The 26,954-nt window shown below is 33.5% G+C and overlaps 1 protein-coding gene across 2 annotated transcripts; it reads right to left on the reverse strand.

Annotated features, from left to right (window-relative positions):
* Positions 1-12,298: 12,298 nt before the first annotated feature.
* On the reverse strand, positions 12,299-22,148 carry LOC143042494 (transmembrane protein 33-like). 2 transcript variants are annotated; one of them, XM_076214803.1, is made up of 8 exons: positions 22,040-22,148; positions 20,309-20,424; positions 19,187-19,281; positions 17,983-18,167; positions 16,695-16,762; positions 15,648-15,781; positions 14,326-14,409; positions 12,299-13,171 (listed from the first exon to the last, which is right to left on the reverse strand). In XM_076214803.1, the coding sequence occupies exons 2-8, from the start codon at positions 20,420-20,422 to the stop codon at positions 13,042-13,044; spliced, it is 810 nt and encodes a 269-aa protein (XP_076070918.1). In that variant the 5' UTR covers positions 20,423-20,424; positions 22,040-22,148; the 3' UTR covers positions 12,299-13,041. The 2 variants fall into 2 exon arrangements, with proteins under 2 accessions (XP_076070918.1, XP_076070917.1); XM_076214802.1 differs by having other exon boundaries at positions 16,695-16,771; positions 20,309-20,425; positions 22,042-22,131.
* Between the last annotated feature and the right edge of the window lie 4,806 nt (positions 22,149-26,954).

Here is a 26,954-nt window from a genome sequence, read left to right on the forward strand (position 1 = left end):
TTGGACGATCAATGCATTTCAATGGGGACATGTAGTTGGAACCCCCCCCCCCTTTTGTCCTGGGCTGGGAACCCCCCCCCCCTTTTTTCAAATGGCTGGATCCGCCACTGCAGTATGGTTAAATATACCTCGTGAGGACAGAATATGCACATTATGTGACATGGGGGTGATAGGAAATGAATTTCATTATCTGCTAGTATGTTGTAACCCTAATATTGAAAGAATTAGAAAAATACATATACCAAGATATTATTTTTTTAACCCAACAGAGGACAAGCTATTTGGTTTGCTATACTATTGTATTTAAATATAAAAGTGCTCAATAATGTCGGATTATTTTTGCAAAAAAATCATGAAGTATTTTTGATAAAAGAAACTGTTTAGTACTTACCTAATTCAAGTTGTGTGTTATAATCCAATTAATCATAAGATATCTATATGTATGCCATGATATGTGTCTTTGTTTGGATTGTTTAAATCACGTGTCAAACAACCCGTATGTTACGGTGTGTTTGATGACTTATATTAAATTGACCTGTATATATATGTTTATTTCAATTTTGTTCTCTTATTATACAACTTCTGTCAAGCTGTATATTATGTATATCTGCCTCTTGTAACAGTGTAAACAGTGGCGGATCCAGAACTTTTCCTAAGGGGGGGGGGGGGGGGGGGGGGCGCTGACTGACCTAAGGGGGGGGGCCGCTCCAGTCATGCTTCAATGATTCCCTATATAATCAACCAAATTTTTCCTGGGTCCGCCTATGGTAAACTGTCAGAGTGTACAATAAAATCTTGAAATCTTTGACCTATAATTCTTAACATTAAATACATTGAGACCCGTTTTCCTTCGATTTCCTTACTTTAAGAAACATGAGTGTTGCTGGATCCTGGAAGCAATTTTTATGCAAACAATTATTATCTGTATTTAAAGATATTTTTGTTAGAAATCAAACTGGTAAGTTAAAAAAAACATATAAAGCAAGATCATGGCATAGAACGCAAGATATTATTTTTATCGAGGACCTTGAATTTCAATATTGTTGAAAGCTGAACAGACATGTATATAACATGTGAAGCTAGTTTTAGATCCTCCTCGTGTTTGTTTTTTTATTATATGATTACTTACTCGTTTTTATAATTGATTAAATAACTAGTCAGGCGCGTAGCTAGCTACGTTTACGTCAAAACGCCCGGGCGTACACTTGAATTTTGATAAAAAAAAAATAATATTTTAATCTAAAGAAAATAAGAAGAACTTGTTAGAAGCACATCAGCTTTATAATTCTTTCTACAATGGCTTATAATTGCGGATCAAATTGACGAAATTTACTTTTCAGCCAGATTCTATAGTATGTTACTGCTGGTGAATTTATTGGCTGGAATGGTATCTATTCTCGATAACTCGTTAGCTTATGGGGGCTTCGCTCCCTATCTCTAATCTATCACAAGAAATTGTTTGACATGGACCCCACACCAAGGTTCGGGCGTACACGTAAAAATGACCTATCTACGCCACTGCTAGTGATTATTTGATTACCAAACCAAATATCTCATGATTATTTGATAATTTAGGACTGTTTTTTTTAATATTTGAATATCTTGTTAATTTTTTTAATGATTATGTGATTATATTTTCAAAAACTTTGTAATAACTTGTTTACTTGGACACCCCCAGTGAATTAGACTATTTACCGGATTTGTTATCACATTAGCAACATGACGGGTGCCACATGGAGCAGGATCTGCTTACCCGTCTGGAGCACCTGAGATAACCCCTTATTTTTGGTGGGTGTTGCTTAACGGCGGAAACAGAATACGGAACGGAAACAGCGAGAATCCAAATCGTTTCTGTTAAGTTATTTTATCTAAGTTATTTTATCTACATAGGCATGCTTTATATAGTGTAACACATGTTCACAAGGGATAGAAACAGACGAATTATACATTTAAAATAAAAGATTTTAAAGCATAAAGTATTGAAGTAATTAGCAGGAGATAACGAACGAGTCTTGTTTTTGAAATATTTGATAAGATCATGCGTGAATAATGATATGATAGTTGCTAATTCATTTTACATTTTTTAGACATTCTATGGCTTTTTCTTCTGGCCCTCATACTTTCGATGTCTTGAGTCCATATTCTAATTGTTTTCTCGCCCCTGCTTAAGTTATTATACAAAAAAGAAGATGTGGTATGATTGCCAATGAGACAACTCTTCACAAGAAACCAAATATAACACAAAAGTTAACAACTATAGGTCACCGTACGGCCTTCAACAATGAGCATAGTCAGCTATAAAAGGCCCCAAAATGGCAATGTAAAACAATTCAAACGAGAAAACTAACGACCTAATTTATGTGCAAAAAATGAACGATAAACAAGTATGTTACACATAAACAAACGAAAACGACTGAATTATAGGCTCCTGACTTGGGACAGACACATATATACAGAATGTGGCGGGGTAAACATGTTAGCGGGATACCAACCCTCCCCAAACCGGCAAACCTAGGACAGTGTAACAGTACAACATAAGAACGAACTATAAAAATTAGTTAAAAAAAGCCTCAACTCATCAGATGGATAAAAATACAAATACAACGCAGAGTGGACGTTGCAGGGTACAAAAAAGACACTAAGTTTAGATCTGAGAAACTCGTTGTAGCTGCTAGCTAGTTTAAAGCCACTAGCAACTAATACTAAAAAAAATCATGCATCTAATAATGAATGTCTTTCCCTTTTGGATATAACGGTTTATTTAGTGGTACATATTTAATTGATGTCTTCTTAGCTGTAACATTTATAGTGATTTGTTCATGCAATGTTTGCTGCTGGTAGACCTGCTTCGGTCTTCAGTGGTGGTGGTATACTTTGAGGGTCCTTTTTTATCTGACCTGACCATGCCAAGCACGGTGAGCTTTTATCGTCACTTGGCGTCCGTCGTCCGTTTTCGTCTTTGTTGACTTTTTCAAAAATCTTCTTTGAAAATACTGGGCGAAATGTTACCGGACACATGTCTTTTGTGAGGACGTCCGATAGTTTTGGTTAAACTTGGCAACAATTATAATTGGTGTATTGAGTTTAAAAGTGCGCTGCATAGCCCTGTCTGCCAGCCAAGATAGCCGACATGTATGTCTGATGTCTTTTAGTGTTTCTAGTTGTCATAGTTTTCTGACATCTTGATATCTGGTGTCTGTTTATGTTTGATGTATGTTAGTATTCCTAGTTGTGTCAATGTTCTGACATATGGATGTTTGACGTCTGTTACTGTTCCTAGTTATGTCAATGGTCTGACATCTGAATGTCTGACGTCTATAATGTGTTGCTAGTTATTTCAATGTTCTGACATATGGATGTCTGACGTCTGTTAATGTCTTTCGTTGTGTCAATGTTCTGACATCTGGATGTCTGGCGTTATTTTATGTTCCTAGTTGTGTTAATGTTCTGACATCTGGATGACTGTTAATGTTCCTAGTTGTGTCAATGTTCTGACATCTGAAAATTTTCCTAGATATGTCAATGTTCTGTCATTTTGATGACTGACATTTGTTAGTGTTCCTAATTGTGTTAATGTTCTGACATCTGGCGTTTGTTTATGTTATCAGTCGTGTAATAGTTCTGACATCTGGATTTTTTTGGGTTTGTTAGTGTTCCTAAAAGTGTCAATGTTTTGATATCTGGATATCTGACGTAAGTGTTCCAAGTTGTTTAAATGTTCTGACATTTTGTGTATACTCCTAGGTGTCAGTGTAATAACATTTGAATTTCTAAAGTTTGCTTATTTCCCTTAATGCGTCAATGTTTTGAAATCTGGATCTGATAGTGTTCCTAGTTGTCACAATGTTCTGACAACAGGATGTGTGACGTTGAGTAGTGTCCTAGTTTAGTCAATGTTCTTACGACAGGATGTGTGACGTTTGTATGATGACCAGTGTGTACATGTTATTGCCAATGAAACAATTACCACATGAGTTCAAATGACTTAGATGTACACATGTGGAGCAGGATCTGCATACCCTTCCGGAGCACCTGCTGAGATCACCCCTAGTTTTTGGTGGGGTTCTTGTTGTTTATTCTTTAGTTTTCTATGTTGTGTCATGTGTACTATTGTTTGTCTGTTTGTCCTTTTCATTTTTAGCCATGGCGTTGTCAGTTTATTTTCGATTTATGAGTTTGACTGTCCCTCTGGTATCTTTCGTCCCTCTTTTAGTCAATGTTCTTACAACAGGATGTGTGACGTTTGTAAATGTTCCAAGTTTTGTCAATGTTCTGACCTCTGTTAGTGTTCCTAGTTAACTCGATGATTTGACAACTGGATGTCTGATGTTCCTGGTTTAGTTTCTGTTCTGACATTTTGTCGTCTTCTTTGTCAAGTGTTTAATCTGATATCTTGTTATATTCCTTGTTTTGAGACTGTTCTAACATCTGATTATGTTCCTTGATGAGTGACTGTTTTAACATCTGATTATGTTCCTTGATGAGAGACTGTTCTAACATCTTGATTTCACTTCTTTGAAATAATAAGGGATCAGATAAAACCATGGAATCCTACCATAAGTTCTATTAGGATGCCATGAAAAATGTAAAAGTCGCTCTGCCTAACAAGTCAACATATATATCCTCACACACATAGCTTAGTTCAGGGTAACATCCAAACCTATTGTACTAGTCACAGCTTAAAACAACAATGAATTCAAAACCAAAATCTCTACAAGTTTGAGGAACTTTGTAAACATTTCTCTCCACTGGTTTCTTTTTGAACTATCAACATGAACTTTTTAGTTTGTCAAAATAAATTAAGTCTGTGTGATTGTCTGGACTATGTCAGATATCACAATCTGTCAGCTATGAGGGAGACATAATGATGGAGCTGCAGTTGTTACATATTTATTGACAGACAAGTATTTTGTTATCAAGTATCAGGTATGTTCTTGTGAAGACAAGTATTTTGTTATCAAGTATCAGGTATGTTCTTGTGAAGACAAGTATTTTGTTATCAAGTATCAGGTATGTGTTTGTGACTGATTCTAATTGTAGATATTTGTTTGAGGCCAATAATAATGACAAGTGTCCTTTAAATGTTTTTTACTAATTTTTTGTCATCTGGTTGTCCTAACATTTCCTTCTCTTCAGTTTTGTGACAACTTCTAATGCCAGAAATGTATGTGTGACCTATATATTGACATACTGTGAATTCATTTATTTTCATGGGTCACAAACAGACATTGTGTAATAAACTTCACCAAGAGTAAACTTATAAATGAAGCATTATGTGTGTACTGAGAAAATGTTAAAAATTGCATTGAAGGCTATTTCAAAATCAAATAGGATAATCTTTTGGGTTGATTTTTGTTGTTGTTGGGTTGCAGTCTCATTCATGTATACATTGCACCTTTTTTTTTTATCTAAATAATACAAGACAGTAACATATACACATATCTGGTAGAAAAGATGTTTTAATTGATTTGTTCAAGCATCCATTGAAAGGACTAGATTTTTAAACATAAATATATTCAACATCGTTTACTCTCATAAAGAAAGACTTGTTACAATATATGAAAAGATAAGTTTGAAAATTAAATTAAAAAAACAATGAATTTGTCCTGTTCTCACTAGAACAGCAAAGGTGAATCTTTTCCACATCTGTTTACAATGAAAATCTGGTTAACATACAAATAAAACTTACGACATTTCAAATATTTTCAAGAAAAAAAAATGTGACAATGTTTAATCCCAAATACTAGGATTTCCAAATATTTTGGAAAGACATTAATTTTATGAATTTGACCAAGTCTCTTTCTGTCTCTCACTCTTCATTGTGATATTCTAATGTTATTCAAAATAAAAACTGAATGTTAAAACTCAGTATAACAGAATGTTGATTTCTTGTGATTGATACTTAATGGTGACAATATTCAATGCATATTCAGAATAGTTAATTATTGTCATGTTATATTTAAGAAATATATAACTTTCCTAAGAAGGTACACTATCACGGAAAAGAAATTCTTATATGGATAGTTGGACAAGAAATATTTGTTCAGGAAACACTATGATAACTAAGCATGAAATCACTAAAAAAGCCAGGATGTAAATGACCATGTGATCACTACAAAGACCAGGATGTAAATGACCATGTGATCACTAAAAAGACCAGGATGTAAATGACCATGTGATCACTAAAAAGACCAGGATGTAAATGACCATGTGATCACTAAAAAGACCAATGCTAATGATGTAATATGACATAAATACTATTTTAATTAAGAATATTTTAAAATTGCTTTATAGAATCAGTGTCAGTGCTCTATAACACTGTATCTAGATGTTTTTTGGTCTTGCTACCTCACTACAACTCAAGATAAATGTTGTAAAAATTCAGCATTGAAAATTATCTATCTTATTAAAAATATATACACAACAACATAGTTACATAAGTGTATTTGTCTACTTTGAGAATTGAACTATTATTATTAAACTGTCACTGTTAACAAAAACAATTCACAAGAAGTTTAAAAATACATTATATTGCACACCTATATTCATGTATAGCACAACAGTTCAGACCTAAATATTTCACAAATTTTAGTATGAAAACATCACTTTACAAATGTAAATTTTTACCACTAAAACACTGTTAGGTTCATGAATGGCATTGAACTACATTTTTAAACTGAAAAATATCATAAATAACCAAAAGTTTTAAATGTAATTACACTATGATTTCAATGCAGCAACATTACCATTAATATCTGTAATACTATTTCTCTATCAGAATATAAAGAGGGGTGAGGTGAAAATCTAGCCCTGTCTTCTCAAACTTCTAATTTTAAACTGAAACAAGGCCTTTTTGAAGGAGTAAATTTCAATTTCTAGTGTATTTCAGTCAAAACTACAATACAGAAAGAGTTCTCAAGTCAGAGGGCAAAATCACAGACATGGGAAAAATTTGGTTGATTATAAAGGGAAACACTGAAACAGGAGCAGGCCCCCTCAGGTCAGTCAGTAACCCCCCCTATAAAAAGTTTTGGATCCGCAATTGAAAAGGTCTACTACTATCTTACATCAAAGAAAAAAGTAATTACAAATTTTAAAGCATATTTTATTGTTCAAAATGACATATGGATCAGACACAAGTTTAACTACTAAGTAATGTCCCACCCCCCCAAAAAAAAATGAATGTGTTGCTTAAAAGATGAACCACAAGAATTAATGATGGTTGGTCCTTATGGTAGATAAGATGCAATATAATAAATGCCAATTTTGCTGCAAAAAAGTGAAGATTTCAAGGGAAATCACCAACTTATTTGATAAAAGACAGACAACACCACAGACATTAGAGAGAAAAACAGACAAACAACAATGAACAAAACATAGAAATCTAAAGATTAATTTAACCCTTTCAAGGCGAACAATGCATTGAGGCATCCCCGTAGCCAGGCCGAACAATGCGTTGAGTCATCCCCGTAGCCAGGCCGAACAATGCTTTCATGCATTACAATCACGTGATGAAAATAATTTTCGTCTTTTTAACTCATTTCCCCCGTAAAGCTACGTTTAACCCAATAAATATCAAGGTTTTCAACAAGCTTGCATGTTACAGTATAAGAATACGTATTCTTACTGAGTTTGACGCCTAATATTTACCATAGTACAATGAAAGATCGGTAGCGTCAACAAACAAAATAAGTCGTCGCCATTTTGTACAAGACATGTGATGCGAACATGTGACCTTTTAGGTCAAGAAAATGTTATTTGGAAGGAAAGTCAAATATAATTTCATTATTAATTTGATTTATATAATGATCAGAATAACGAAAAATGCTTTTCAAAACTTCACGGAGAATAAAAGTCAAGTAATAATTGGACTTCCGTGGGCGCGGCTATTCCATTTTCCCACGAGTGCAAAAGGTCGCACTCCTTTTATGGAAAATCTAAATAAAACTATCCAATCACTTTCCTCTCCCACTTGCTCGGTGTCAAGGACGCCAAAATCGTAGTAAATATAGTAAAATGTCGTCTGTAACATTTTGAAAATACAAAAATGTCCGACACTTCAGAGGACGAGTTTGAGGGGTTTTCGGCGGGTGAAATCGAACTTGCATGCCAAAGATATCAAGTGCAATTAGCCCAAAACGGCATTGGTGATGATTTTCTGATAAGTGATGTCGAAAGTGAACTGTCTGATGACAATAATGATGAACCACAACTTGTTGACGTAAATAATGCCGGTGATGCACCCAACAATGATGGATGGCACCAAGAGTTTGATATTTATGAAAGAGGTCTCCCCCATCTGTTCCAACCTAGAAATACTACTGGTCCACAAAATATATTAGGCCCAGAGAAGGATATAATTGACTTTTTCCAACTGTTCTTATCTGACCACCTTTTACAACAGATAATTGAGAAAAGTGATGGCTATGCAAAGATGCAAAAAGATTTGAATCCTGACCTACACAAGTCAGCTTGGTCTTGTCCCTCCTTGCCCGAGATGAAGGCTTTTATTGGTTTAACTTTCCTAATGGGTATTGATGTAAAGCCAGATTTAAAATCCTACTGGTCTAAAGATTGTCTGGAAACCCCATATTTTGCCACAGTTTTGGCACGTGACAGGTTCATGCAAATTATGAGATATCTACACTTTACTGATCCTCACCAGCGAGTTCCACAAAGAGGGGAGCCCAACTACGACAGTACTTACAAAGTCAGATACTTTATGGACGCCCTTAACCAACAAATGAGGGATCAATATATACCTAAAAGAAATGTATCAATAGATGAGTGTATGATACCATACAAGGGAAGGGTTGCCTTGAAACAATACATGCCTGCAAAACCAACAAAATGGGGAATCAAGCTCTGGGCGTTGGCAGAGTCTGACACTGGGTATATGTCATTTTGTAAAATCTACCAGGGCAAAACAGATCGAACCCATGTAGGGTTGGCTAGCACTGTCGTTATTTCCTGTCTTGAAGGTGCCAATTTATCCAGACAAGGTTACCATGTTTACATGGATAACTACTTTTCCAGTCCTGAATTGTTCACCAACTTATTTGAAAATCTTGACACTGGAGCCTGTGGAACAGTCCGTCAAAACAGAAGAGGCTTACCACAGGATTTAATGACAAAGAAGCCTGTTGGTATTACACAGAGAGGAGACAGTCAATTTAGGCAAAAGGGGGCAATTTCAGCTACAGTATGGAAAGACAAGAAAAATGTTTCTGTGATATCTACCATCCATGACAACAGCTTGACGGAAGTGAGTAGAATTGTTCAACAAGAAGGACAATTCCAAAGGCAGCAACTCCAATGTCCAAAGATGGTTGCAGATTACACCAGCCACATGGGCGGTGTCGACCGTTGTGACCAGTACATACAGTACTATTTCTTCTGTCACAAAACAAATAAATGGCCAAAGAGAGTGTTCTTCAAGATGCTGGAAATTATTAAGTTTAATGCTTACCGTCTGTTACAAATGTCACCAAATCACCAGCAAACTACATCAATGACCTATTTGGATTTTTCTAAATCAGTTGCAACTCAACTCATTGCAGGGTATACCACAAGGGACAACCGTAGGGGGAGGCCATCTAACCTACCTGTAGAAGTCCGACTAACACACAGACATTTACCAGCAGATTTGGGTAACAAGACATGGTGTCATGTATGCTGGCATAGGGTAGCTAATGATACTCAGGAAAAAAGGCGTCAGACAAAATATGGTTGCGTAGAATGTAGCAAACACCTTTGCATGCCACATTGCTTTACAGTCTACCACTCAGTCAGAAATTACACTTCTTAATTGACAGTTACTTTTTTAAACATGAAGTTGAAGGAAAATACATAATTTGCTGAAAAGATATTCATCATTCGTTGAGAGGATTTTCATTGTTTGTTGAAAGGATATTCATAATTTATAATTGTTGTTACAGTTGACAGTTTCATTTATTAATTTTTGATCAACAATATTTCAAATTTTAAAGAACATTTAATTATTTTCATCATTGAACAATACACAACCAAAGACTGGAAATTCTAGCATCTCATAGAAACTGACACAGATAATTATTTAAATAAATCATAGTAAGTTCATTATTGTTTTTAAAGAGTCTCACTTAGTTTATCAAGATATTGAAGTGTTAAATATTCATACATGTATATTGGTGTGTCAGATCAGAATACATTGGAATAATATTTCCATGATACAAAACAAAACCAGAAAAAATATATATGCATGCACATTCATTTAAAAAAGCACATATGAATCTGGAAAAGAATTCATGATTGTACCAGAAAAAATAGTATTTGATATCTCCACAAAATTTTAATAAATCCACAAAAGATCCCAATAGTCAGTTTATATCTAAATCAATGCAAAAATACAAAGAAAACATTGGACCAAGAAAGACAACTCCAACTTGTTCAGAGTCATCTGATTGCATACTGTACAGGTAAAAAATGGCCGCCGGAGAATTTGACATACCATTTTCATTCGTGTTTATTCACACCATTGAGCTAGAATTTTGACTCTGGAGTTATTTTTTCCATAAAACTTTGATAAAGGAACACTCGATAGGTGTTAATTACCGTTTGCAGTGTTAATTTAGAAGATGGAAGGAATAAACATAAACCGGTCACAAAAAAAAATGATTTCTCAAATAAAACGTCATTTGCTTCCAACAAAAGGTTAAAACATGTCAAAAGTATGTATTGTCATGTAAATTTGTTTGTATTGCAACGATCCTTTCATACTTAAGTGTAAAACTATCGAGTTTGAACCCGATTTGATGAGAAACAACAAAGATACAAACGTTTTTTACAAAACGTCACTTTTTCTTCAGTCACACGTCAAATTAATTCAGGCCTGGTAAACAACGTCCTGAAATTTGATCAGGTCACACAACGTCACGGTAAACAAAAAATCAGTAAGGAAAGTGTTAAAACACAAATCTATAAAAAAAACCACAATAATTTCTGCTTCCCTAGTAGCACCAGTTTACAATCTGTTCATTTCACAGTCTCTTATGTCATCTGGCTAAAACAACATAACTTAGGCCACACCAATTTGAATCCTTGTTCGACGGACCCGCCCGCACCTATTTTTTTCAAAACAGAATTTTTTTATTTTTTTTATATTCCCGCTTCCCGCATCCGGAAATGTAATCATGTCCATTTCCCGCACCGTTTTTTTGTAAATATTATAAAAAGATATCAACATTTGTTTTTAAAATCACAGTCTAACCTGTATATAACGATTTTAAACATAAAAGCACCCCACCACACTTTGTAAATATCTGTGAGAATATTTGTTTCAGCATGAAACCTATTTATCTAAAGCCGGAGTGCTCCGATATAAATTTATATCAGCGGGAATACCTGTAAAGAACAAAAAATTGGTTACTTTCCCCCTTACTTATATTCCCTATCAAAAAATGTTCGTTGATAGAATAAAGTACAAAGAACTTCTGAAGGATTTGCCTTCAACTGCAATTATATTGTATGCTGGCGAAACAAAACTATCCATAGCCGCTGCATGTTTATGCACCTGTCCTGATTGATTGAGGGGCCTGTCGTTCAGCAGTTATCGTTTGTTGATGTTGTTCATTGGTATTTTCCCGTTTGGATATACATGATATATAAATTAGATCGTTGGTTTTCCTGTTCGAATTGTGTACGCTAATAATTTTGGGGTCCTTTATAGCCTGCTGTTTGGTCTGTATCAAATCCCTGTGTAAAAGGCCGTACTTTGACCTGTGTTTGTTATTATCAGGTTGAGAACAACCCTCCCTCAGACAAGGGGTCATTTTACTGATGTAGAAAAGAAAATAGAAATACCAAGGATTTGTATAGTTCTTCTATACAAAACCTTTGAAAACTTAGAATTTTGTACTCAAAAAGAGGAGAGTTACATCATATTTTAAACAACTTTTTCTAAAAGAGGGGTCCAGTTATTTTGAATAATATTAAACTGTTAAAGTAAATGTGTTAACATGGTTCAAGTCCAGGAATATTACAAAATTCTTGGACATGTTTTGACCATTTAATACCAGATAGATATATAGTTCTTTGAGAAAATATGAGCCCTTTTGTACAAACAAATATATTATAACTTATATTGATCCCTCATAAAACATGTAAAAGGGATATTTATAACATTAAGGGGGTTGTCCCCAAACTGATTATGACTTGGATGGAAAATTGTCTCATTGTCAGTCACACATACATAGACCAGATTTAATTATTTCTCGGTGAACAGGGAAAAAATACTTCAGAAATTAAAGAAATGTCAAAGTACAAGTGAGAAATCAAGCTTTAATATTGTCAAAACCTACTATTTTATGTTTACAAAAAAAAATTATAATCGCTCGCCTTTACTTTTCAAGCTTCGCCTCAAAAATTTACAAATTAAATATTTTTTTATTAAAATTTTCAAATCGCTCGCTCACCCCAAATTTTGGAGTCCAAAAATCCGTAGAACAAGAAATTAAATTGGTGTGGCCTTATGTAAATTTGTCTTGTATGATCTTGGTGAAAAAAGATGTTGCTCTGTAACTCATCAATGTACACTTATTAACCAAAAATCTTTTCAATATTGGCCAGGTGTTGGATTTCCATAATTATAGGAAGGACAGACAAAGGTAACACTAGGTGATAAGGTATAAACAGTGAAAATTTGTTACAAAGAAAAATGATTCTGCTTCAAGCATTTACATGTTTTCAGCTACATAAAGACAAATTTTTCATTGGTAATGTTACAAAAATCCCCTATTTTCTGACAGTACAATATTTTTGTTATTAATTTGTTTTTAGAGTGTTAAATACTAAAGCTTAATATTAAAGAAAATATTTTTCTCCAATATTTTAGAAAACATAAAATAGTCACAAATTACTATGACAACATATCACAAATCCTTCTCAATGTTCACATCCATTACAATCCTCTTCTGATACATCTGAACACAATATCTTATTTTCAAACAGAACACACTCTGTACTTCTTGTCCAACATTCTCACCTTCTGATTGGAGATCACTTCTATGCTACAGTAGGAGCCAGCCTTGAAACAAAAGCTGTGATCTTGGTTAACATGTTCCTCACCATAGCTGGACACTGAGGCTTGCTACATAAATATTCTATACTTACTCTTAGTTCATGGAACAGAGTCCTAGAAAACAACAAGAAAACTTTAATTTAGTCTTAGATGCATGATTTTTTTAATAGTTGTTAGTGGCTTTGAACTAGCTGTCAGATAACTGCGAGTACTATCAGATCTGTTCCTAGTGTCTTTTTGTTGTCGGGATGTACAAGTACCTGGCCACGTCCAATTGTATTTTTGTCCATCTGATGACTTAAGCCTTTTTCAACTGATTTTTATAGTTCGTTCTTACGTTGCACTGTCCCAGGTTAGAGGGAGGGTTGGGATCCCGCTTACATGTTTAACCCCGCCACATTATTTATGTATGTGCCTGTCCCAACTCAGGAGCCTGTAATTTAGTGGTTATCGTTTTTTTATGTGTTACATATTTGTTTTTCGTTCATATTTTTATATAAATAAGGCTGTTAGTTTTCTCGTTTGAATTGTTTTACAATGTCATAGTGGGACCTTTTATAGCTGACTATGCGGTATGGGCTTTGCTCATTGTTGAAGGCCGTACCGTGACCTATAGTTGTTAATGTCTGTCATTTTGGTCTCTTGTGGGAATTGACATTTGAGGCCTTTCTAAGTAATGTCATTCAAGGAGGAGACAAAAGGCAAATATTTCTTGAAAATTGCATGTAGTGTTGGGTTGCTGTTGTAAACTATTCTATACCTGCTATAAATATACCCTGATTTTTATGTCAAGCAACATCTTGATTTTGGTATCAGTTCTGTAGCAATATGCACAACACTTTTTGCCAGTGTTAATTTCTTCCATTTATAAATCTTTTTTGTTAAATAAAAACATACAGTGATTATATATTTTCCCCTTTACCCAAGAAATCCATGAAAATTGGTATACCACAAATAATAATAATGAATCTGTGGTATGAATAAATAATAAAATGTTGTATAAATTCATAAGTAGTACATTCCAACACTTAACACTTTTGAATTCAATCTACATTTTCCAATGCATTCTATTACATCAAACTTCCTTAAAATATTAAAACTTTTATTTTCTATAAGTTTTTTATTGGTGCATTTTGTTCTGTTGGTTGTAGTCTGTTATCTTTCACATATGTATAAAGGGAGATAACAATATTTTTTCTAAGCATGTTCATGTTTCTGATTGCAGTTATCTCCCCTTTCATCACACACAAATACTTGACTTAATTTACCTGCAGTATGGGTTTCTCCTGGAGGAATATCTTAGTAGGAGAAATCTATAGTAGATGATTGGTAAGAACAGCGAACATTTACCACTGTAATATATCAATTGTGCATAATTAATCATTAATCATAATTGGTAAAAACAAGGAACATTTACCACTGTAATATATCAATTGTGCATAATTAATCATTAATCATAATTGGTAAAAACAAGGAACATTTACCACTGTAATACAAATATATCAATGGTGCATGATTAATCAAACAAATAATTCTGGTATGGTACAAATGGTAAAAAAAACAAAAAACACTTTATTTTATAAAACCTTATGGAAATGCTTGAATTTTGTATACTGTTTGAGTTATTTAAAATCAGGAAAAAATAAATAAATTTATTTAAACAGGAGCCTCTGGCCTTTGTAAGTCTTGTATTATTTTTAATTTTAGTTTCTTGTGTACAATATGAGTTTATAGTATGGCAATCATTATCACTGAACTAGGATACATATTAATTTAGGGGCCAGCTGAAGGACGCATCCGGGTGCAGGAGTTTCTCGCTGCATTGAAGACCCATTGACGACCTTCTGCTGTTGTCTGTTCTATGGTTGGGTTGTTGTCTCTTTGACACATTCCCCATTTCCATTCTCAATTTTAAATGGCCGCCAATAAACATACTTTTGTAATGACATTTGTTCTTGTTGCTTTGTTTAGTAGGAAAAGAGTAATAACCATTGTGTCTACATACAATTAAGAATATCCTATACATGTTATGTATGATGTATGATAGGCAAGGAGTTCCTTGTACTAATGCAAAATTAAACCTATGTAACATTTTCAATGGTAAGAACTTCTGCTGTTTTAGCTGAGCAAGAAAGATACAGGTTTTCTAGAATATTGATACTTTAGGTCTTTATGTCTGAAGTGGGGAGCCTAGGTTTTTTTTCATTGGTTGTCTACCAAATTTGATTTTTAAATATTGTATTAAGCATAAATCTGTTTTTTTATTGAATTGTTTTACATTTTTACATGCCTTTTAAAGTTAACATCACCATATAAAATTTGTTCATTCTTAAAGGTGTATGGTGACCTAAAGACAGTCATCAATTAGTCTCCCTTGGAAAGCTGCCTCATTGACAATCATACCACATCTCATTTTATATCATAATACTTGAAAAAGCTGATTTTCACCTTCAAAATGTTAAGAAAATACAATTTAACCCTGTAAAAGTCCACGAGTCAAATGCCTCAAACCTACAAAAAAATTGGATTAACCTTAAGGAATCATCTGTTTCTATTTCCATAGTTTCTTTTTCAAATTAAAAACACTTACGTAAATGTCATTAAAAAGACAGCTGGCATAATAAATATCTCGGTACAGGCTATAAATCTCAATATACTGACTTGTTGAGCCTGTAGTTTGGTTATCATATTTCTGACAAACTGAATGGACTGTGGACCCATAACCTGTGAAGAAAAACAATAATGACAGTTAATAATAGCTTAAAATTATTTAAAATTTAACAATGCAATAACATTAGATTTGTTTTTCAGAGAAGTTATTTATTCAAACTAAAATCTATTCAAAACTTGCACACTGGTTTTTGAGACTACATGTATTTATATCGATATTTTAATATGTTAAAACATCAGTTTTATAGCATCATAAACAGATTCTGCTCAAACTGATGCTGGATGCTGTTCAAAATATCAGTGAGATCTGTGCTTTTGTTCATGCTGAAGACCTAAATGGGATTTTGATTTGAAGAATAGCAATACAATAGACAACTTTCGAGTTTGATGCATTTCTGTCCAAAATTTGTTTTTAGTGAACATCATTCAAGCGTTTAGAGGCATCGTCACTTCCTTTCAATGTTAAGCGAGTGGTTGAAAAACTATGATGCTATATTGCACAATTTATTTGGCATATTTAATTCTCATAATTATCAATCAGCACTGCTGACATTAGGGAATTGTGATCAAGTACCTACATGACAAACATTATTTCTAGGTTATCGTGTACAATGACAATCACTAAGCGCTTAATGAAAGTTTATAGTGCAGGGATACAGGCGATCCCCACTATCTGGTAAAGCATGTCAGTTAGGAGTGCATAATTGACAAGTTTTTTCCGGCGACAGACAAACTCGAAAGTTGTCTATTAAGAAACAAGAAATGAGCTGTCAAATTGGCAACAAAACTGTATTTTGAAAGACGATTTCTGTTTTTTTCCAAACCTTCCACATTCTATGCTTATTTTCCAATCTATCAAGGACCTTAACTCCTGTCACCTGCCCACCATTCAGAAAACAGGATGAAAAAAATCTAAAAACCAACACATATTTTATGGATTTATATATCAAATCATAAATATACTTACATTCAAAATCATTACTGTAAAGTTACATGCATGTAACACTGCATACAAGCAAATCGGAATTAGAGACACTAAACAAACGTTAAGAATAACAATATATAAATTGTTTGTATAAAACTTCATGAAAGAAATTCAAAATGTTAAATATTGATATTTTCAAGTCTTTCATTTTTCACTCTTTTTTTAAAACTCGAGGGAAGATTTTTACTAAAATTTATCCATGAAAGTATTTATATATTTAAACTTTCTTTATGCATTTCATATAAACCATAAATTTTATGCATTCACATATACATGTACATGTAAAGCAGTATCTTTTTACCCTTCCAGAGCACCAGAAATCCACCCTGGTTTGTAATGGGGTTTGTGTTGCTAAGTCTTTAGTTTTTCATGTTGTGGTATGTATACTGTTTCTTTCATCATTTTTCGCCATGGTGTTGTTGGTTTATTTTCCACTTATAAATTTAAATATCCTTTTGGTATAGTTTGCCTCTCTTTCATAGACTGTATTCTTTTATAGACCTCTCTTAAACTGAATTTTACTGTGCATATTGTTATGGGTTTACTTTTCTACATTGGCTAGAGGTATAGAGGAGGGTTGAGATCTCAAAAAAACATGCTTAAACCCCGTCATATTTTTGCGCTTGTCCCAAGTCATGAGCCTCTGGCCCTTGTTAGTCTTGTATATTTTTAATTTTAGATTCTTGTGTATAATTTGGAGTTTAGTATGACGTCCATTATCACTGAACCAGTATATATATTTGTTTTGAGGCCAGCTGAAGGACGCCTCCAGGTGCGGGAGTTTCTCTCTGCATTGAAGACCTATTGGTGACCTCCTGCTGTTGTCTGTTCTATAGTTGGGTTGTTGGTCTCTTTGACACATTCCCCATTTCCATTCTCAACTTCATATTCGAAAAACAGGTTCAACCGACCATTTTTTTTCTTAGAATGTCCTAAACCAAGTCAGGAAAATGGTCATTGTTATATTATAGTTTGTTTCTGTGTGTGTTGCATTTTAGTGTTGTGTTTCTTTTGTCATAGTTTTCATCTTATATTTGATGTGCTTCCTTCAATTTTAGTTTGTAACCCGGATTTGTTTTTTTCTCAATCGATTTCTGAATTTCGAATAGGGGTATACTACTGTTGCCTTTATTTAATTAAAATTAAGAATGTCCCCCCCAGGTTGTCATTTGTGTAACAATTTGCTGCATTTTAAACTTTCACTGGTAATTTGTCTGAGCATTTCTTGTTGTAATTTGAAAGGGACAACTTCTGAGGATGAAAAGGATACTTGTTAATGGATAGCTGTTCATAAACATGAGAGAATAAATCAAATAATGGCAGCTGTCTTCTGCTAACAAGAGTGATAAAAACTGTCTGTTCAGTTGAAAGTTTGGTAATCGTTGATGAAGTCTCAGTGCACTTGTTGCAGCATTACTGATCAATGCTCGCTGATAAAATCCATATGGGCCACCACTGAAAATATAAAGCCTAAACATTACTGATCAATGCTCGCTGATAAAGTCCATATGGGCCACCACTGAAAATATAAAGCCTAAACATTACTGATCAATGCTCGCTGATAAAATCCATATGGGCCACCACTGAAAATATAAAGCCTAAAGTCAAATACAAGTGTTTGATAAAAAAAATAAGACAGAATAGACATATGTACAGTAGTTGTTGTCTGGTTATGTAGTTCCTAAAAAAAAGTGTTTGATAAAAAAAATAGGACAAAATAGACATATGTACAGTAGTTGTTGTCTGGTTATGTACATGTAGTTCGTACGTGTTTCTCGTTTCACGTTTTATATAGATTAGAACGTTGGTTTTCCCGTTTGAATGGTTTTACAGTAGTAATTTTTGGGGCCCTTTATAGCATGCTGTTCGGTGTGAGCCAAGGCTCCGTGTTGAAGGCTGTACCTTGACCTATAATGGTTTACTTTTATAAATTGTTATTTGGATGGAGAGTTGTCTCTTTGGCATTCATACCACATTTTCCTATATCTATATAAAAGATGGATCAACTTCAAGAATCCAACAATAAGAAACATATCATCTTAAATGATATAGGAACAATTTAAATTCTAATAATGTATAACTGTAGTACAATAATAACAACATATTCCATTGAGATTTTGATACCAAACCTGTTTATCTAGCAGAATGTTATCTTTTTCAAACTTTATATATATTGTGTACAGCAAAACATGTTTTTAGTAATAGCAGAAACAACTTTCTAAGACATTACATTAACTTTGTACTTGTCATGAGCAAGATGAGCAGAACAGGTACCTCAGGTGAAGCAGAAACTGCTTACCCGTCCAGAAAATCTGTGTTTGGCAACTTTTATTTTGTGGGGTTAGTATTGATCAATCTTTAGTTTTCTGTGGACTGTTGTTTGTTTACCCCCTAGCCATAGTGTGGTCTTTCACTTTACACACTTATGATTTTTGATTATCTCCCTTATTGTATTAAATCAATAATGATATTACCCAACAAGTGGAAAGAAGAAGAGAAAAGTACAGATAATGGTAAAGATTCTTGTGGCCCACAGAGCTGATTCTATCTTCTTAGACATCATAAATGTCTGAAATAACAAAATATGCATATATATAATAATAACATCATATCATTTACACTGTTTTGTTGCATATCTTTAGACATATGTTTTATGTATGGTTTTTTTTATCATAATCATATATATGTTTTAAGTTTTTGTGGCAACACTATTTATGTGGCATGTCGCTATTTGTATTTTGTTAGGCATTCCCATGCAAGATTTTGTGGCAAGGCCATTTATGTGTTTTGTGTGGCGTCCATATATGTGTTTTGTGTGACATGTTCATGCATGTTTTTGTGGCAAGGCCATTTACATTATGTGTTTTGTGTGGCATTTCCATGCATGTTTTTGTGGCAAATCCCAATATGTGCTTCAAGTGACATGTCCATATATGTGTTTTGTTTGGCTAATCCAAAAAGTATTTTGTGGCATCCCCCATATTTGTATGTATAAATACTTGTCTGTCAAATTTGTACGCTTGATGTACAAATCAAATTTTCACCACTTCTTTATTTTAGTTTAAGCCCTTTCTAAGGGCTATTCCAGAAAAAAATGTATGGGGGGGTTGGAAGGCACATTATATTAATAATACATGGGTGATGGGTATCAGAGCAACTTTTCACACTATAATGCACTATAAGTCTCAATTACAATTGTCTGGGTGGTGGGTGCTGACAAAAACTGCCTTCCAACACCCCTATACATTTTTTTCTGGAATAGCCCTAACCCATTTCACAATTCTATGATCAACTTGATGTAGAAAATAATGAAACATTCAAGTTTTACATATTCAAAACCATTTATATTCACATTATTTTTCCACTTGCTAAAGTCATGAAAATAAATCTCTTGCAGTTAGCAGTACTGGTATGTGACTTTTTAACAAATTCAATAATCATAAAGTCAACATCAACAATAACATGGCCATGCATTTACTATGAAAAATCTCCACCAAAAGTAATTATAAACTTAATTACTTTATTAAAGTGTTTGGCACATCCATGTTAGATCTACATTTTACATGTGATATAAATTTGTAACATGATTGACCTACCAATACAGAGCCACCAGTTTGTTGTCCTGCATTGCCTTCAGTATTACTGCCACTTCCTGTTGACCCACTTGATCCACTGCCTGTGGCCTCACTTGTGCCACTGTTATCAGCCATTTCTAAAAAAAGACAAAAACATACATTGTAAATCACGTTAAATGTTTGACCGTTAAAAGGCTTCTATAATCTATAGTCCACAGTTTTATTCTCCAAAATTGAACCTGCCAGACAGGGGTGTGGACTATAAAGTAACAATAGGCAAGACAACCTTAAACCATCTTTTGATGTGTTAACTACAAAATGTAATCGGTTATTATTTGTTCCATTTTGGTGTTTTCATACAGACTAATATGTTTTGTATTAGCTTAAGACCCTTCAAACATTAATGTGATAGATATGTATTAAACACAGTTTTACATAAGGATAGAACTGTTTTACTTTCAAAGTCATATTATGGCATGATATTATGGTGATATCTCTTACGTACGGATTTCGACTCTCATCAGGTTTTTTTCTTTTACACCCACTATTCAAACCTCCAGTTTAAACATACACAAGTTTCTAAATTTTTTTGTGTGATTTAGACTTATTTTTACAATTGTGAAGTGGTGTTCTAGAATCATTAACAAGCAGTTTCAGCTTCTGTTTGATGATGGAAAACATGTTTTTCCAAGAAAATAAATACCACAATTGACAACACAAGATTTGAAATTACAAGTTTCATTTGACCTTTTCATACAGTAACAAAAAATATTTTTTTTCTGAAATTTCGAGGGGAGAACATACACCTTATCACTATTTGTCCGCAAATACTGGACATCACACAGTTTCCCGTAAAATTTAGACGTCATAATACAAAATATCTGACACCACAATGGAAAAAAAATGTTGTATGACGTCAATAGTTCGAGCAGGACAGATTCTGGGGTCAGCCGGGATTAGCGATAAGGTGTATTGAGAAGGGGGTGTGAACTATGTACCAGTGTGAACCATACAAGCCTGATTACGATACTGTGGTTTCAAATATTCGTTGGATACCAATCCACCTTATCGCTATTTGTCCGCCAATACTGGACATCACACAAGTTCCCCTAAAATTTTGAGGTCATAATACAAAATATCTGACGCCACCATGAAAAAGAGATTGTTGTATGACGTCAACAGTTCAAGCGGGAACGATTCTGGCGTAAGGCGGAATTAGCGATAAGGTGTATTTTCGTGGAATTCATTGTAACAGATGAACCAAGAAATGTTCAACAAATAACAAATTTCATACAGTTTTATACATTGTAAATATCGACTGGCAAAACAATGAAATCAAAATATCCACGAAAATGCCAATTTTTATTCAATCCTCGAAAATTGGTATAAACGAAAATAAATGAATCCACAGTATCCTGTTTTTTTAGGGTTTTTTTTTATGAGACAGACAATATCTGTTGTACTCAACAATGCATTAGCTGCAAAAACGTAGCTCTATTGTCCTTTGAATTTTTTTTTTGACATAGCTCTATGGTCCGCAAATATCAAAAATCATCAACAGGACCTTTATTATTATGAGCTACGTTTTCGCAGCTAAACAATGCATATGACAAATTCATAAAATATGGCTTTTTCTGAATTTACGGCTGCATAAATTTTTGAGTGTTAGTTTCAGTGATCACATTTTTTTTTTAAATAAATCCTTTTTAATGGATATAGAAAATGTTAACTGTAAGATAAAACCTGAATTACCTTTTTTAATATACTGATGATGTGTTTAAAACTGTTTAAAGCTTCTTATTCGTTCTAGAAATTCTGAAAACATATAAACTTTTTAATCTCTTCATTGGAGAGGTTTGAATGTTTAGAGTTATCTCTCTTTATTAGGGTGTGCTTCATTTCAAAATACCAGTGTATTATAAATAAATAATAAAATTCTTTAGTAAAGCCTAAAGGGCACTAGATGTCAAATTCGTGTTCACAGATTCGACTTAAATTCACATATTAGATCTATAACAATGTACAATATTTATCCAAATTATAAAAAGTCTTAAATAAACAATTTACAGGGTATGGGCTCGATACTATGTAGCTTCGTTTCGTGTGTATTTTTAATTTGAGTTAGGAATGTTGAGAAATGAATTATCAATCGGTTAAAACCATTCATACAGTGGCACACCTACATTTGACATAAATACGCAATTTCAAAGTTGGTCGACTCATGATGATATGATCTGGTGGGGGTTTCTTGATTGATTAACACATCGAACACACCCCGTCCTATACAAGTAGCATCATATGAGCTTTTAGTGATTAAACCTTTTATTTAAAAATAATGTTTGCATGTCTAATATGGATTATTACTTTGGCTTTCGTCCTGGACATTAAACGATTGATGCTATTTTTGTTTTACATGGTATAATTGTACATATTCTTCAACAAAAAACTAAACTATACTGTGCTTTCGTTGACTTTCGAAAAGCGTTCGATAAATTAAGCAGGAGAATTTTGATTTATAAATTACTTCGAAGTGGAGTCAGCAGTAAATTTGTGGCCATAATTAAATCAATGTATACGTCTGTGCGTCTCCGAGTAAGATCTGGTGGACTTCTGTCTGATGCCTTTGACAATTTGTTAGGAGTGAAACAAGGCGAACCTTTATCTCCTTTATTATTCCTCTATTTTATTAACGATATTATTGAAGATATAACTGTTACAGATAATGAAGATGTAGTGAACCTGAACGGTCTTTTAATTTATTTGATACTTTTTGCAGACGACACTGTCTTATTTGCCAAATCTGCCAAACTTCTTCAACAGCTACTTGACAAACTATCCAAATACTGTAGAAAATGGAACATAGAAGTTAACACTGATAAAACTAAGATAGTTGTGTGTAGAAATGGATGGCAGCCTGTAAACAATCATTTCATATATAATAATCAAGAACTTCGAATCGAAATTCATACGTTTACCTTGGAATGTTGCTGCACTTTAACGGGAAATTCTTACACACGCAAAAACGACTATCACAACAAGGATCAAGAGCTCTTTCGTCACTCTTAAAATGTTTAGATAATATTTATATTTCTACAAAGCAACAATGTCTTCTTTATGACAGTATGGTTGGATCGGTACTGAACTATTCTTCCGAAATATGGGGTTTTCACCGTGCCAACGACATAGAGATTATTCATAACCGTTTTTGTAGGTTTGTTTTAAAATTAGGTAAACGTGCTCCTATTAGTTTTCTTTGTGGCGAGCTTGGTCATCTACCTATGTATGTTTTGAGAAAACAATTAATCTTAAAATATTGGTTACGTATTGTTATATATAAACCAGCTTTTGTATATGATGTATATAAAATTTTGTATGACGATGCAAATCATGGTAAAATTAATTGGGCATCTAATGTGCGTGATTTTTTATTTAGTCTTGGAATGAACCATATTTGGATTGATCAGAATAATATTGATATATCGTTTGATGTTATAAAGACACGCATTAAAGATCAATATCTACAAAAATGGTCAGCAGATATATGTGACTGTGGGAAATTAAGTGTGTATAGAAGTATAAAGTTTGATTTTTGTCTTGAGAATTATTTTAGCTACATGTACATAAATAATATTAACATTCAAATTTCTACAAAACTACGAAGTGGTACATTGAAACTTAATGTTGAAGTTGGTCGCTTCTCTGATATACCAAGAGAAATGCGTCTTTGTGTATGTTGTAACATATGCAATGTGTTGAGAATGAATTCCATTTTGTATTGGTATGTCCAGCATATAGGGCAATTAGAATATTGTTTTTGCCACGCTATTATTGTTCATGGCCTACTATTTTTAAACTATCTTGTTTGTTGAAAGCTAATTCTAGATCTTTAACAATTAAGCTCTGTAACTATTTGAAGAGTGTATAGCCGGGTGAAATGGCTATTCGACTAAATGTAAATCAAGAAGGAAGATTCGCTCCTTAAACTTTTATTTCAGCAGTCCGGCAAGACCGAACAACAAACTCCAAATTAAATGTAATGTAACATACAAACAATAACAATATATATAAGCACAGTCAATTAAAGGATTAAGAAGATTAACAGATGACAAATTAGAAATAACAATAGATTAAAAGAGTAATTAGTGTCCGACACGTATTTGTAAATTATAGTCCAGACTGTCAAATAGAATGAATAATGAAATAAATAGAGTAAATGCATTTAAGACCTTTGTCCAAGATTATGACATATAATCCGTGTAAAACACTTATGCCTAAATTTACGACAAAGTCTAGAATATTAAATAAATACAAAACCTAAATATACATTGAATTACAGAAATATTGTTTAAAAACTAATTTCATTGCACTGTCCAAATTGTCCGGTCATATATTCCCGCGGCCTCTGAAGACACGTCCCGGGTCTTAATATTATATTCAATTGAAATTGTTCCTAAAGTTTCTTCTGTGATTGTAGCGTCCTCTGTAACGATAGTTTTGGTTTGGATGATTATCTTCTTTTGTATTTTTACGAATATTGTCCAGTTCGTCTTCTAGTGTTGTGATTCGATTCAACATACGTTCTTTGTCGCGCTGTAATTGGAATTGCTGGTCGATGGCTTTACATCTTTGATCGTATATCCGAGAATGAACTGCTTTAAGATCCGTATTGCGTTCCTGTAATTTTTCTATTTCTTTTTGGTCATCTGCGTTTTGTTTTTGAAGTTTTTCTAAATTGCTAACGACACTGGAATGCTTTTGATTTATATCTTTGAACTTCTTCTCATAATGCACACTTTTAATTTTGAATTTAACTCTCTCGGAATTCACTCGGTCGTGCCGGAGTCTTACGTTATCTATAAATTCCTTGTTATATTCTAAGGTTGGAAAGAAGTCCATCAGTTCTATTGTATTCAGTTCCGCACATGGAAACATTGACATAGCTTTGTTTTCTTTAAATATCCTCATCCTTTCTGCATCGCGACGTAATTTCGATTTCGATTTAACTTTGACAACTTTCACGTCCGGTTGTCGATGAAAGTTACACATTCTGGCGAAATGTCCAAAATTTCTGCACTTATAGCAAAATGACGTTTTTGCAATACATTGTCTAAAATGAAATTGATTGTTCACAGTCTTTCCGCAAAACTTACATAGGCAGTTGTCCATATGTTGTGTTGAATTTCTGGTCTGAAAGGTAGTTCCATTATCAGACATCTGGTATCTCCAGTTTCGGCCAAAATTTTTGGTTCTCTGCGTATCCATTTTTCTGTTTGCTGGGGGATCAGCTTCACAGGTAGAACAAGGTATCTGAAAGATGCGTTGCCCGTACGTCCTAACACCAGATATAGCCGGGTGAAATGGCTATTCGACTAAATGTAAATCAAGAAGGAAGATTCGCTCCTTAAACTTTTATTTCAGCAGTCCGGCAAGACCGAACAACAAACTCCAAATTAAATGTAATGTAACATACAAACAATAACAATATATATAAGCACAGTCAATTAAAGGATTAAGAAGATTAACAGATGACAAATTAGAAATAACAATAGATTAAAAGAGTAATTAGTGTCCGACACGTATTTGTAAATTATAGTCCAGACTGTCAAATAGAATGAATAATGAAATAAATAGAGTAAATGCATTTAAGACCTTTGTCCAAGATTATGACATATAATCCGTGTAAAACACTTATGCCTAAATTTACGACAAAGTCTAGAATATTAAATAAATACAAAACCTAAATATACATTGAATTACAGAAATATTGTTTAAAAACTAATTTCATTGCACTGTCCAAATTGTCCGGTCATAAGTGCATGGAAAGCTAGATCTGATATTATAGGTTAGCTACAACATGTATGTTATTATTGTATTGTTCTCTGTTACCAGTCTTTTGTCACATTATGTATATATTATGTATTGCCATAGCATGTTATATATGCTTTTGCACATAAAATATTCATTACTATCAAGTACAATGACCCTGACAGTCATATTTTCGGTATTATTTTAAATCCTGGTTTCACTTTAGTTATGTGGTAACACAGACTGAAACCTGTTGAAACTGAAGCAAAATAAATCGAACTCTTTGTTACATTAGGTAAAAAGCAAATTGGTATATTTGAATTAATAACATCTGTTTCTCATGAGTGGCGGATCTAGAACTTTTAGTAAAAAGGGGGGGCTCCAGTCACGCTTTAGTGATTCCCTATATAGCAACCAAATTTTCCCCACGAAAGGGCATCCCCCCTCCCTGGATCCTCCTATGCTCATGGCCTTTAAAATTTAGGATTTTATGCATCTTACTTGAATTATAGTATGGAGCTTCGAGATAGTTGTAAAGTTTATAAAAACAGTCGTTTGTGACAGGTTCAATTCGATCTTTTAAGAACATATTAAGCATAAATTACGTCGAAAAAAAAAATTCAATAGAAAGATAATAGATTGATCATTTTACAGCATTTATTTGTATCTCTGCCCCGGAGATATATAAATTAAAAAAAATCCACAAAACGGACAATAATTGCATCGGTTTTCAAGAGCTAAATTAGCAGCGCGTCATTTTTACTATTGTTAAAATCAACTAGCGTAACTGGGAGATAATTTTGACGAAGTAGAATCCTGACTGTTTATGTACTATTTATACATGTCATACATGTGTAATATT

This window comes from Mytilus galloprovincialis, chromosome 8, assembly GCF_965363235.1.
Source record: "Mytilus galloprovincialis chromosome 8, xbMytGall1.hap1.1, whole genome shotgun sequence".
NCBI lineage: Eukaryota > Metazoa > Mollusca > Bivalvia > Mytilida > Mytilidae > Mytilus > Mytilus galloprovincialis.

What these genes read in the sequence shown, in the direction of transcription:
- LOC143042494 (XM_076214802.1), bottom strand. Translation starts at nt 20,422, where the DNA reads ATGGCTGATAACAGTGGCACAAGTGAGGCCACAGGCAGTGGATCAAGT. An exon ending in AAACTGGTGGCTCTGTATTG is followed by an intron (nt 19,282 to 20,308) that starts GTAGGTCAATCA and finishes TTGTTATTTCAG; the next exon opens with ACATTTATGATGTCTAAGAA. An exon ending in AGGAGAAACCCATACTGCAG is followed by an intron (nt 13,172 to 14,325) that starts GTAAATTAAGTC and finishes GTTGTTTTCTAG; the next exon opens with GACTCTGTTCCATGAACTAA.